The 13142-nt window shown below is 46.4% G+C and overlaps 1 protein-coding gene across 2 annotated transcripts; it reads left to right on the top strand.

The window, feature by feature from the left end:
* Nucleotides 1-420: 420 nt before the first annotated feature.
* Nucleotides 421-12878, top strand: LOC109759298 (protein REDUCED CHLOROPLAST COVERAGE 3). Of its 2 annotated transcripts, none has more exons than XR_002232049.4 (23): nt 421-722; nt 1341-1402; nt 1747-1839; nt 2105-2177; nt 4053-4349; nt 4433-4491; nt 4633-4764; nt 4919-4960; nt 5063-5581; nt 5671-5861; nt 6015-6510; nt 6705-6767; nt 6937-7038; nt 7120-7437; nt 7518-7610; nt 7703-7804; nt 7947-8051; nt 8275-8408; nt 8772-8955; nt 9774-9905; nt 9990-10102; nt 10179-10252; nt 10940-12878. XR_002232049.4 is itself a non-coding variant. In XM_020318119.4 (23 exons), exons 1-23 carry the CDS (start codon nt 644-646, stop codon nt 12596-12598), a joined length of 5130 nt encoding a protein of 1709 aa, XP_020173708.1. In that variant the 5' UTR covers nt 421-643; the 3' UTR covers nt 12599-12878. The 2 variants fall into 2 exon arrangements, 1 of the variants encoding a protein (XP_020173708.1); XM_020318119.4 differs by having other exon boundaries at nt 10171-10252.
* The last annotated feature ends 264 nt before the right edge of the window (nt 12879-13142 follow it).

Genomic DNA, 13142 nt, shown 5'->3' with positions numbered 1-13142 from the left:
CGTGGTTCCGATCACCGGGGGACGCTATTTTTTTGTCCGACAAACACAGTACAGACGCGGACGCCCGCGAGACGTTACCTTGTCCCGTTCCTTTCACCTTCCCTTCCCGTGCAACTACTCGCGCGCCCCACCCCGTTGCGTGCAACTCATTTCGGCCTGGCCGCACATGAGGCCGGGCGTAGCCGGGCCAGGCTCTGGGCCGTCGATGGAGCGGACGATGCGAGGGCGCTCCACGTGTCGCCACGATGCATGCGTCAAGCCATGTACCACCACCACGTCCTTCCTGCGTGCTGCTGCGCGGCGGGGCCCCGGTGCATGTGACTGGAGGCGTGGGCCCGCGTGTCAGGCGGGATGGGGCGCGGGGTCATCACGCGGGCGGACGATCGAGAGGCCAGGATCGCGCGGGCTCGATCGGATGACGGGATGAGCCTCGGCCCGGCCACCCAGGCCGCTCATCCTATATCCTCTCCCCCCTCGTCCCCGTTTCACTCCAGCTCCCCTGCTTCTTCTTCCTCCCCTTCTGTCTCTTCTTCGTCCGTCCCTTGCACCTCGGCCTTGGCTTATCTTAAACCCCTCCTTCGTCACCGTGCGTGCTCTGCCGGGGTAGATAGAGGAGGGGCGCTCTGAGGGAGGGAGGGCGGCAATGGCCCCCAAGCACGCCGGCCGTGGCAAGGGCCGGGGCGGCGGCGGCAAGGGCGACCGCAAGAAGAAGGAGGAGAAAGGTACGGACGCACCCATGAAACCTCCCGGCAATAATCCATGACCGCACAGCGCCGTCCTCGATAGTTGTCTGCCGCTCCTCGTCGAGTTCGTCGTCCTCCGCGGCATTGAATTGCTGTTTTTGGTGATGCTGCCGTATGCCCATATTTGTTCCACTGCTTTACAATTTTGCGCTCGTACAAAAGGTAAAAAAGACGGGCAAAACAGTAATCCTGTCTGTTCTTTGCTCCATCCATCTCTCATCTTTTGCTTTTCCAAATCGGTTGCTTCGATTCCTGGCTACGACGACGCTTTGCGCCGGCTGAATTGAAGGATACGCCGCCCTGCCCTGCCCGGCCCCTTTTCCTGCTCATGATTAGTTTTCGCCGCGCCCGATGCCCGTCCCTCTTTTTTAGCTTCGAATTACGACGCCGGTTCCGTTTCTTGGTGCAACCGCGCGCCGTGGGGGCGACGTCAGTTGGGTCATGCGGTTCGCGGGCGCGCAGTGAATTGCGCTCGCGCGGCCGGCCGTGATGGCTCCTCTGACCTCTGACCGCCATAATTCCAAGCATTCTTGTTGCTGCTGTTGCTGTTGGTGGTGGCGATGTCTGAAACTCTCCGTCTGCTCGTGTGTTTTGCAGTGGTGCCGAGCGTGGTGGACGTCGCGGTCACCACCCCCTACGAGTCCCAGGTGACACTCAAGGTATGTATGTATTGCCGTGGCTTCTTCTCCCACTGCCAGCCGCCTTCTCCCACGCGGAAAGGACAGTGAACAGGACAAGCACGAGCTGAATATTTTCCAGCTGATTTTGGCTGACATGTCCCTGATTCCGAGCACACCGATGCTTACAAATTTGCCTGCAGCAATCTCCATGCCGAGATGCTCCCTCCCTCCCAGTATTGTTCTGTAGTTTAGACTATCTCTATAAGAAAAATATCATTGTTTACACACGCCTCACAATGCGTATCCAGCAACAGAAGAACAGTGAATAATAACTCGAGAAGTTGGCGCGCGTGTGATTCGTGTGGCTGATTGTGCGTGTGCAGGGGATATCGACGGATCGCGTGCTGGACGTGCGGAAGCTGCTGGCGTCCAACGTGGAGACGTGCCACCTCACAAACTATTCACTCTCCCATGTGGTAATGCTTCCTTCGCTTCACTTGTCTCCTCCCTTTCCCTTCCGCTGCTAGCTCTGGACGGCCCAAATTCATCCATTCATATGCAGGCTGTACTAGCTAGCTAGCTAGGCGCTGCTCCAACATTGTTGGCAGCAAGCTGCACTGCTAAGCAAATTAATCAGCCGCAGCTTCTTCAATTGTCTTGTACCATTATTTACTTACCTACCTACTTTTCAGACGCAATGTTGGCTTTTCGCTAACGGTGGCGCATTTTGTGTCTGTGCAGGTGCGTGGGCGCCGGCTGGAGGAGGGCGTGGAGATCGTGGCGCTGAAGCCGTGCGCGCTCACCATCGTGGAAGGTAGGTGGCCGCCGGAACAAACAATCTACTACCTGCTGCACTCTGTTTTGATCTCCAGAAACTGACACCATTAGTGGTGAACTGAACGCACGCTGCTGTTTGTTTCTTGTTCCTTTACGGTTCTTTTGTTCTGGCGCTGTCGAAAGGCGTCACATGGACTCGCGCTCGACCCGGCTTCTAGCCCAAACTAACACGGGCGCTTGCACGCACGCACGTACGTAGCTGGCTGGCGGGCGTTACTACAACAGGAGCTAGCACATACGTTAATGCTTGTGCAGAAGAAGAGTGCAACGGTGCAAGTGGACAAACGCGCGTAGGCACTGTTGTTGCTTTCTGCCATGGACGTAGCTAGCGTCTAGAGGTTCGTATGTACCGCATGTGGTGTGTCTGCCGTAGAGCCACGGTCCGTCGGCGATCAACCCACGGACATCTGTCTTTTGCCGCACATGCGTGTGAGCAGGAACAGAAAGCAAGAGTGATTTTGGTGGATCGTGTAGGGTTTGGCTCGCCGGTAGATCAAATCTTACCTCACATTCCACCGGAAAAAGGTCGACCGGTGCATTGCCGGCGCCGCGCGTGTCGTCTCGTCTGCATGCCTCTCTCGGCAACCCGGGGAGGTGATTGCCATCGCGGTGCTGCCCTCTCGAGCTCCCACTGGGGCGGCTACGGCGGAGAGCTTTTTCCACCACACCAACCAGTCGTGCTAGCTTTTTCTTCACCGGCGTCCCTTTCCCTTTGCGGCCGCACCCCACGGCGTCACGGCGCACGGAGAGAGAGCAGCCTCTGATAGCCTCGGGAGTGCACTCGATGCCGATCGAGTTCACGTACGTAGTGCAGTACGGTCCAGTGGTTGGACGGCGCGCGGTTGTTGTTAAGTGGTCTGACCAACATAGTAATTAACGCCTGTTTAGTGTGCTGATTGGTTGGTCAAAAACGCCATTGTTTAAGGTCGCCTCCTTTTCCCCATCAGCGAGAGCGACCGGCAGTACTCCATGTCCATGAGGTGCTGTGGCTGTGCTGCCGTCAAGTGCCGATTAGTTTGGGAGGGAGGTGGCGTTTGGACGCACTGGCGAGGGCATATTTTCCGCCTGATGCCAAGTCCACCACCTTCTTCTCTTAAGCAGCAGCAGCAGCAGCAGCAGACTAATCACGCACAGTGCTTGCTATATCTTATCTGACGCTAGCATCATCATCATATCATATCATAGTAGAATATACTATCTGGGGTGGAAAATGCAGCCTTGTGCAGCTCCTTTGTCCTCCCTAACCTATCCAGCAAGTACGTATCTAGCTGTGCGTTTTCTCTTTGATTGTTGAAAAACAAAGGAAGTAGTAGTATCTGGTTGTTGTTGCCCGGCGCTGGTGCGCACAGGCCAGGACAAAGCTGGGCGGCTCTTGGGATCAGCGGTCGGTGTGTTGGACTGTTAGGTCCAGTGGCCACTAATTTAAGTTTAATCTTGTGATGAGCACGCACTAGCTTGCAATGACTCACCAAGTTTACTACGTCGGGCATCTTATTAATCTTAGGGGTTCAGTGTCAGCTAATCAAAATTGATGAGAACACACTAGCTTGCAATATCTCCTTGCAGATTTTCCTGCAAAAGAAACATCTCCTTGCAGATTTGACACATTTTATCGGATTTGTTTCTTCCATGCAATTTTACCTGTGTTTAATCTGGTACTACTAGTTCATTTTGCTTGAAATTACATGCAGTTTGCAACTTCCTTCATTTTCCCCCAGAAACATTTCAGGAAAAAAACATTGCTTAGCCAGTGTTGGGCTTGAATTAACTAACCCGGCCCAGCCCAAGCGTAACTGTTACTAGGCCTTTGGTACTGACCGAGCCCAGCAACGGCTTTCCTTCTTGTGTGCAGAGGAGTACGCGACGGAGGAGGCCGCGGTGGCGCACGTCCGCCGGCTGCTGGACATCGCCGCCTGCACCACCGCCTTCGCCAAGGCCAAGCAGCACAAGTCCTCGTCCAAGCACGCGCAGCGCCCCGCCACGCCCCCGTCTCCCCCACCCGCCTCCTCCCCCGGGGCCAATGGCGTCGGCGCCGGCGAGGCGCCCGCGATATCGGAGGCGCACGACATGGTGGCCATCGGGCCGCCGCCCAAGATCGGCGAGTTCTACGACTTCTTCTCCTTCGCCCACCTCACCCCGCCCCTCCACTGTAAGCCGCATTTTTCCTTGGTCGTTGATTCTCTGATGGAGCCTGCTTGTGTGGGTGGGGGTTGACTGACTTCGGGTGTGCAGTTATCAGGAGGAAGGAGAGGAACGGCGCTGCTCAGGACGGCGATTACTTCGAAATCGAGGTGTGTGATCTCTCTCCCGACCTCGCTCAAAGCACTGGAGTTCGTTTGGTTGACACTGTATCTGTAATTTGTTCCGATTTCGCCATGGGCAACTCCATTGTGACCATGCACCTAACTGAAAGCATTTTCATGTGTACCCAGGTGAAGGTTTGCAACGGGAAGCTTCTGCACATAGTTGCTTCGGTCAAGGGATTCTACCTGGTGGGGAAGCCGCACACCGTAAGCCGGTCCTTGGTGGACCTGCTACAGCAGCTCAGCAGTGGATTTGCCAATGTTAGTAACCCCAATTCTACACGATTATTACCAATGCATTGCCTGCTTCGTTTCTATTATCATCTGTAACTTTGCCGAGTACACTTCGGTACCCCACATTTTTCGGAAGTTGTCCTATCATCTGACAGTGGTATCCATGATTCATTTCATACAGGCATACGAGGCACTGACGAAAGCTTTTGTGGATCACAACAAGGTGATTGTCGTAAATACTTTCATTTTGCCTGGTTATACTGAAGATCGAACCAATGCTATATCTATTGAACTTTTGATGCTGACACGTCTCTTTCATCCTTAGTTTGGGAATCTACCGTTCGGCTTTCGTGCAAACACATGGCTTGTTCCTCCGATATATGTGGACTCTGCTACAAAGAGCCCAGCTTTGCCGGCTGAGGATGAGAACTGGGGTGGCAATGGAGGTGGCTGCGGACGAGACGGAAAACATGACCGGAGACGGTGGGCAAGAGAATTTTCTATTTTGGCAAGAATGCCATCCAAGACCGAGGAAGAGAGGGTGATCAGAGACCGGAAGGCTTTCCTTTTACACAACTTGTTTGTAGATACAGCGATTTTCAGAGCTGCGTCGACAATACGGCGGCTGGTTGATACTAGTCCACAAACTGGTCCGGATGGTTCGTTAGTACTTGAGGAACGTGTTGGGGACTTGCATATAACTGTAAAGAAGGATGAGGCTGATGCTAGTTTGAAGTTGGAGGACAAAGTTGACGGAGTTGCCATCTACCAGACGGATGCTATGGATATATCACAAAGAAATCTTCTGAAAGGCTTAACTTCTGATGAGAGTGTTGTTGCTAAGGTGATTGCTTGCTACCTTTCTGATTTACACACTTAAACTGTGTGCTCTAATATTGACTGCTAAGTTCTGTCAACACGATTTCCATGCAGGACTCTTCCACGCTAGGTGTGGTGATTGTTAAGCATTGCGGATATACGGCAACAGTGAAGGTTTCGGGACGCACAAAGAACAGCAGCGATGGCAAACAAACCAGTGATATCTCTGATCATCTTGATGAAATACCTAACATCGATGTGGATGATCATCCTGATGGAGGTTCTAATGCCTTGAATCCTCACAGGTTTGATTTTTTTTTACTTACATGCTTGCTTAGTGATAGGTTGATAGCTTCAAGATTTTATTCACATACTTGCTCATCACTAGAGGAATTTTCCACATTCCACACTCAATGTTGTTTAACAAACCTTGTTCTCTCTGTGTGTTCTTTTTTCAGTCTAAGAATACCACTGCCGAAAATTATTAACCCAGAAATCGCTGCCAGTAACCAGCACCTTGCATCTAAACCACATGTTGATAATTATGCGAGGAAACTAGCATGTACAGTACTTGAAACCAGCTTGAGGAAGCTGGAGAACACCCCGAACAAAAATCCTAGACGTATCAGGTGGGAACTTGGGTCCTCCTGGCTCCAGCACTTCCAGAAAAAAGATGCTTCCGTTTCTGAGGACAGTGAGAAGAATGCAAAAAAATCTGAAAAAGATTCGTCTGTCAAAGGTCTCGGCAAGCACTTTGAACAATTAAGAAAAATTAATAAGAAAGAAAGCACTATTGAAGATGCTAAGATTGTTAAGGAAGAATCTGATAGCAACTGCCTGCTGACAAATGGTACGGAGAAGTCTGAAAATGTAGCATTTACCGAAATAAGGAACCTGATTACAGAGGATGCTTTCTGCCGCTTGAAGAGTTTGGAAGCTGGCCTTCATCAAAAGGTGATTTAACTATACGATTCCACACTTGTTTTAGAATTTCCAAGTGCCATCAGTTGACATGGTCTGTCTTAAAAGAATTAAATTTATGACCGATGCTATTTGATCTGGATTGACAGAGCACGATCGGTTCTATATATGAATATGTTGGTGAAACTCTGATGCACTATTACCTAACTTCATTTTTCTTAATCTAGTCCCTTGAAGAGCTCACAAAGATGGCCCATAAATTCTATGATGATACTGCACTCCCAAAGCTGGTAAGCGTTCTCTACTCCTAGTCTTATGTATTTGGAAAACCTTAGCTAAAATCCACAGTTCTGAGAGACTGAGAGTCCATATTTAAGATATTGCTGTCTTGACACTTTCTTACATACTATTTGATTCCCAAACTGAATAATTATTTTTCTCTGGGACTGATTTCTGCAGGTGGCTGATTTTGCTTCCCTTGAACTTTCTCCAGTGGATGGAAGAACGATGACTGATTTCATGCATACAAGGGGACTAAATATGTGCTCATTAGGCCGTGTGGTGGGTGTAAATACTAGTCTTAATTGCTTTTGCTTCTATGCTAGCAGGATAAACTCATGTTCTTTTTCTTCAAAATATCAGGTAGAGCTAGCAGAGAAGCTCCCACACATCCAGTCAATATGCATCCATGAAATGGTCATTCGAGCCTTTAAGCACGTCATTCGAGCTGTTATTGCAGCTGTTGATGACATGCAAAATATGTCTGCGGTTATAGCCGAGACTTTGAACATTTTACTGGGATCTCCAAGATTAGAAAATGACCTTGATACAGATGCTAATGAGCATAACTTGCGGCTGAAATGGGTAGAGAGCTTCCTTTCTGAAAGATACTGCTGGACACTGAAAGATGAATTTGCGCACTTGCGGAAGCCCATCATTCTGAGAGGCCTTTGCAGCAAGGTACATACTGTAAAGTGAGATTTGCAAACATTCATAGCTTTTCGTTTCCTGAACAGCATACTAATATATCTGTTGATCAGGTTGGCCTTGAGTTAGTCGCAAGAGATTATGATATGAATAGCCCAAACCCGTTTGACAAATCCGACATTGTCAACATAGTTCCTATATGCAAGGTAGCATATTACTAAAAGTTCAGAACTATTTATGTCTTGTCGATTGGGTGTATTGTTGATTAAGTTTGCTTTGGCATTGTCTTCTCTTCCAGCATGTCGTCTACTCATCTATTGATAGTCGAAACTTACTAGAATCATCAAAGATGGCTTTGGATAAAGGAAAGCTTGATGATGCTGTTAACTATGGAGCAAAGGTATGCAGTGGTCAACCTTTTTTCACGTCTTCTCTGCACATCATCTAACTGCTGTGCTACAATTCTTCCTGCATATTTTTTAACTTTAGTGAAGTCATTGGCTTGTCATCTTTATGTACTAATATACTCTTCTCTTTTGAAGGCCTTGTCCAAAGTTATAGCTGTTTGTGGTCCATACCATCGGCTGACTGCTAATGCATACAGTCTTCTTGCTGTAGTTCTTTACCATACTGGAGATTTTAATCAGGTACCTAAATGAACTTGGTTTAGGTTGCTTGTAATCTGTCTGTTGTATGCTCTACTTTGCGCAAACCTGTTTTGCTCAAAAACCACTCCGTTATTGTTATCGCAGTGAGCTGCATAGTTTGTCATTGATAGGACTCTGCAAGCAAATAGAGACATGTCGGATAGCACTTTGTGAAAATATTGGAAGTTGCACTTCTTTACTACTATTTGTTCTTTTGTTGTAGGCAACTATATATCAACAGAAGGCACTTGATATCAATGAAAGGGAACTTGGTCTTGACCATCCGGAAACTATGAAGAGCTATGGTGATTTGTCAGTTTTCTACTACCGTCTCCAACACATTGAGATGGCTCTAAAGTAAGTGTTGTTATAGGCGTTCGCTTGTGGAAACATGAAAATTACAATTATGACTCTGGCTCTTAGGTAGTCTACTGCAATCCACAATGTTATTGTACTGATATATTTCTCCCCATAAAATGGTTGAGCAGCATATATGTTGCAAGTAGGATGTGGCCATTGCAGCTTTTGTTCTGCTGTACTAGCCAGTGTGTGTGCTGTTTTGTCAAATAGCCTGTGACTGGAGGTGTGTTTACTCATGAAGTGACTATGGGCACCTGTTTGTTGGATAACAATCATCTTTCGCATATCATCCACCTGTTTTCATTTCTATTCTCTATTTTTGTTGACTTGTATTCCTAATGGTATATTTTCCTCTTGAAGGTATGTCAACCGTGCACTTTATCTACTTCAATTTTCTTGTGGGCTTTCACATCCAAATTCAGCTGCCACCTACATAAATGTGGCTATGATGGAAGAAGGTATGGGAAATGTTCATGTTGCTCTAAGGTATTTGCATGAAGCGCTAAAATGCAACAAGAGATTGCTTGGAGCTGATCACATACAGGTATTTTTTTTGTACTTTTTCTTACCATGTTTTCATTAGTCCACCTAAGGCTGACACAAGTAAACGACGATTTTTTTTCCTTCGAATTGGTCGACGTACTCTAGGATACAACACTTGTAGAGATCAGCTCTGTACTTACATCTGTTTAGTATAAAATATGTTATTTGAGCTTTCTCCCGCAGTAATATTTGTCTAGGATTAAATAGCAGTACTGGAGTCGGAATGCTTATCTTATAACAATGGGTATTTAAGACACCACTTACAATCAGTACGGGATCAATTTCTTGATATAGTTAAATTTCTCTAACCCAAACAACGTTTCCAGAAGTGCTCTTGCACCAATATTTCCTTAGAAATGGCATTATTGCACTAAAATGCTTGTCTTACAGCATAATGTGCATAGACACCTATGGTATTTAGACATGTCATATTAGGCTACAACAATGCATGCAAAATCCAACTTGTGATGTAGCTTCTCAAGTTTCTGGATATTCCCTACTGCTCTCCATCAAAGGCGTGCCTAACTTTTCATGTTTTTCTCAACAAAACTCTTCAACGTCTTCCAGGTTTTGAAACGACATTTTTTTTACATAGAGCCAATATCACCATGCTGTTCTTTGGTTCAGAAAAAGATTTGTATTGCTGTAGCTCTGTGCTGTCATGTCTCGTTGAAATGCATCTAGCAAAATATGCCCCTTTATATATTGGAGAAATACACCAATTTGTCTGGTATGCATGCACATTTGAATTCATGTGATGTACACAACATGCACAAAATCCGGTTACTAAATTAGTATCACTTTTTTTTTACCAATCAGACTGCTGCAAGCTACCATGCCATAGCCATAGCCCTCTCCATGATGGATGCGTACTCCCTAAGCGTGCAACATGAACAAACCACCTTACAGATACTTCAGGAGAAACTAGGAGACGATGACCTTCGAACTCAGGTTCTTTTTCTGTGAACATATGAAGCTGAAGACCAAATATTTTAATGTTCTCTTGGATTGTTAAACGTTACTTTCCTGCTGCAGGATGCTGCTGCTTGGCTAGAGTATTTCGATTCAAAAGCATTAGAACAACAAGAGGCCCCTCGCAGAGGAATCCCAAAACCTGATTCTTCTATTGCAAGTAAAGGGCATCTTAGGTATGAATAAATTGTGTATTATCAATTGTAAACTGTCTCAATCTAGATTGAAACATTTATCTTTCCAGTGTATCAGATCTACTTGACTACATAAGCCCGGATCAGGAAAGAAAAGAGAGGGATATGCAAAAGAAGTGCAGGCGTGCAAAGGTGATTATAGTATATGTATAATTTTCAAGATTATCATTGTTAAAATGAGTTAGCAGAGATATGATTATTTTTCAAGATTATATCTGTTGAAGAATTCTGAGATAAGAAATTGGCGCGCAGTGGAAAGTTCAGAACAGGGCCGGTACAATAATTTTTGTAGGGGTGTTATGTATGGACCAATGAACATGTGCTAGTCAGTGATCCCTAGGCAGCTTATGAAGTTAGTATAGGTCTAAAGTTACGACTTACAACTGCCATAATAGACACTACAATGGTACCAGCTGATCTTGGTAAGTTGGGTACTAACCAGAAATCACCGCAGGAACACAAAATCTAATCGGGATATACCCATTTTATTTTGGCAAAAAATCCTGTGGAGATATACTGACATATATTTGGCTAAGCTTCCTGATTGATTAGTGCCATCTACTTGAAAATATTCGAGGTCCACCCATGAACTTACGAACCAAGTATAAGTCCATTTTGTTCTTAAATAGAGATTCTCTGCATATGTACACACATTTTATTCTTTATTGTAGAATAAAAAGATTCATGAGTTTCTCTCTTCCTTGTGAATGGTTGCTTAAAGGTTCTGCTGCTACTGCCTAAATCATTATATGAAATTTCCATGTTGCTCATATTGCCTCTTACTTTTCCTTTTTTCACCATTTGTAATATTAAATGCAGAATAATACTAGAGCACACCAAGGTGAACCAGTTGAAGAGAAGGAGAACTTTCAGCATGACTCAGGATCTCTTCTTGAAGCAGAGAAAAAGGATTTTCAAGAAGCAAAACTGGAAGCAAACCCTCGTGTAGTAGCAGCAGTAGCAGAAGAAACTCATGCTGTCCATGATGAGCTGAAGCAGGTAGATACTTTGTCACCTGAAGAGTATTCTGATGAAGGTTGGCAAGCAGCTACATTGAAAGGGAGATCTGCAAATGTGCGGAAGAAAAGCATCCGCAGAAGGTCATCTCTCACCAAATTAGTGGTTGATCGTACAGAAGATGGCCGCACTGCTTCTGCTCATAGGAGTGGTGTACAACCACAATCAAAAGAGCATAAAGAGGAAGCTGTAAACTCCCCCAGCCAACTATCATTTGGCAACTTTATCAGAAGTGACAAATTGAACGGGGATCCTGTCATTACCGAAGAGAAGTCTTCTAAGGGTACGTCTAAATCGGAATGGAAGGTAAAGCCCACAGGAATCAAGAGGCCAACTAGCATAGCTTCAAAGCTGGTATCATACAAAGATGTGGCAGTGTCACCGCCTGGCACAGTGTGGAAACCAATTTTGGAACAGAAGGAAACAAAGGAGAAGGATAACGAACAAGATACTGATGTAGCACCTTCATCCGAGGAAGGAGATAGAAAGCTTATAGATGAAGAGAAGAAGTCAAGTGATGAGAGCAGCAAAGAGATTGTCTCAAGTCAGCCAGAGGGAAGCAGTCCCCCAGAGCCAGAGAAAGCTTCTGACAGCAATAGTGACGGAAGCTCATCTCCGGGCAAGAAAACAAGTGGAAGCAAACTTTCAGCCTCAGCACCTCCATTCAAACCTGGATCACTCTTATCAGTGTCCCATCCTTACAGCACAGTGGCAATATATGATGCCAGCGTTGTGCTTCAGCCAATCCCAAGTCAAGCAATGGAGATTCTCCCTCATGCCGTCGATTCTAGAGTACCCCGTGGTCCTCGGTCCACCTTGTACTATCGTACTGGACATTCTTTCCAAAGGAAACAGGGTTATACACAGAGCCAGAGCACTATTCTGAGGGGCAGCACCTCCCCCCCAACCATGAATCCCCATGCTGCTGAGTTTGTGCCTGGAAAAACTGTGCAACAAACTGATTTGGCTGCAGGGGAACAAGCTAATTCTGTGACTGATCCAGCAGATCAGCAGTTGGCATCACATGCCTCAGATGAAGTGAAAGTCGATGTTCGTGAGGCAGACAAGGCAGGTCAAGTGGAGAAGACAGCTCCGGGTAAAGGGAAGGAACGAGCGAAAGACGCGACGAGAGATTCATACAAAGCAGAACTTGCAAGGCAGATTCTGCTCAGCTTCATTGTCAAGTCGGTCCATGACAGCTTAGGTTCAACTCGGCCTCAACCGGACAGAAAACCAAGCGGGTCAGATGAAGCTAGTAACGAACAGAGCAGCAACGTCACCAAGACCGCCTCAAGTCCAAAAGAGTTCGACAAACAACCGAAGGCCGCCGAGTTGCCCAAGAGCGAGAAGGATACAGAGGGGTTTACAGTAGTCTCAAAGCGTAGGAAAAGCAAGCAGCACTTCGTGAATCCTATAAACGGTCTCTACTCTCAGCAGTCAATCTGCACTTCGGTCAGCTGAGGTTGCTGCGCTCCCTGAGATCTGCAAACAGTGCAATGTGTTGGAAGATGGTATTGCTTACTTTGCTCTTATTAGGCGCTTGGTAGCAGAGTTTTGCCCTATATTCAGATGAACGAGCATGTTGTCAAACTGTACAAAGTTTTCCGCCGTCCCCGTTTTCCAATAATTTTTTTGTAATTTGAGGTAGCAGAATAAAATGGTTTACCCTCCTTCCTATGGATGTACTATGTTATTATGACAGAAATCATAGGATATAGTAGCAAACATTCATTTCTTCCAACACTCCAATGGTGCTCCTGAATTTGCTTTGATGGTTTGCACTTGTCAAGTTGCCGCTGCAGAACGTAGTTTTGCCCTATCCAGATGAACGAGCATAGTCAAACTATACAAAGATTTCCTCAATTCCATTTTCGAATAAGTTTAATAACTTAGGGTAGCAGTAGTGCTGAATAAAATGTATACTATGTTATTATTGTTATGATTATGCAACTTGTATTATTAGGGAGTCCTGGATTAAGGGGTCCTTGGGCATCCGGACTATGGT

This window comes from Aegilops tauschii, chromosome 2 (genome assembly GCF_002575655.3).
Source record: "Aegilops tauschii subsp. strangulata cultivar AL8/78 chromosome 2, Aet v6.0, whole genome shotgun sequence".
Classification (NCBI taxonomy): Eukaryota; Viridiplantae; Streptophyta; class Magnoliopsida; order Poales; family Poaceae; genus Aegilops; species Aegilops tauschii.
This window is presented reverse-complemented; position numbering and strand designations above follow the sequence as displayed.

Coding starts and splice junctions, on each gene's coding strand:
- LOC109759298 (XM_020318119.4), top strand. CDS start 644: ATGGCCCCCAAGCACGCCGGCCGTGGCAAGGGCCGGGGCGGCGGCGGC. Junction 10,103..10,170: donor GCAAGTAAAGGGCATCTTAG/GTATGAATAAAT, acceptor TTATCTTTCCAG/TGTATCAGATCTACTTGACT. Junction 10,253..10,939: donor AGAAGTGCAGGCGTGCAAAG/GTGATTATAGTA, acceptor TATTAAATGCAG/AATAATACTAGAGCACACCA.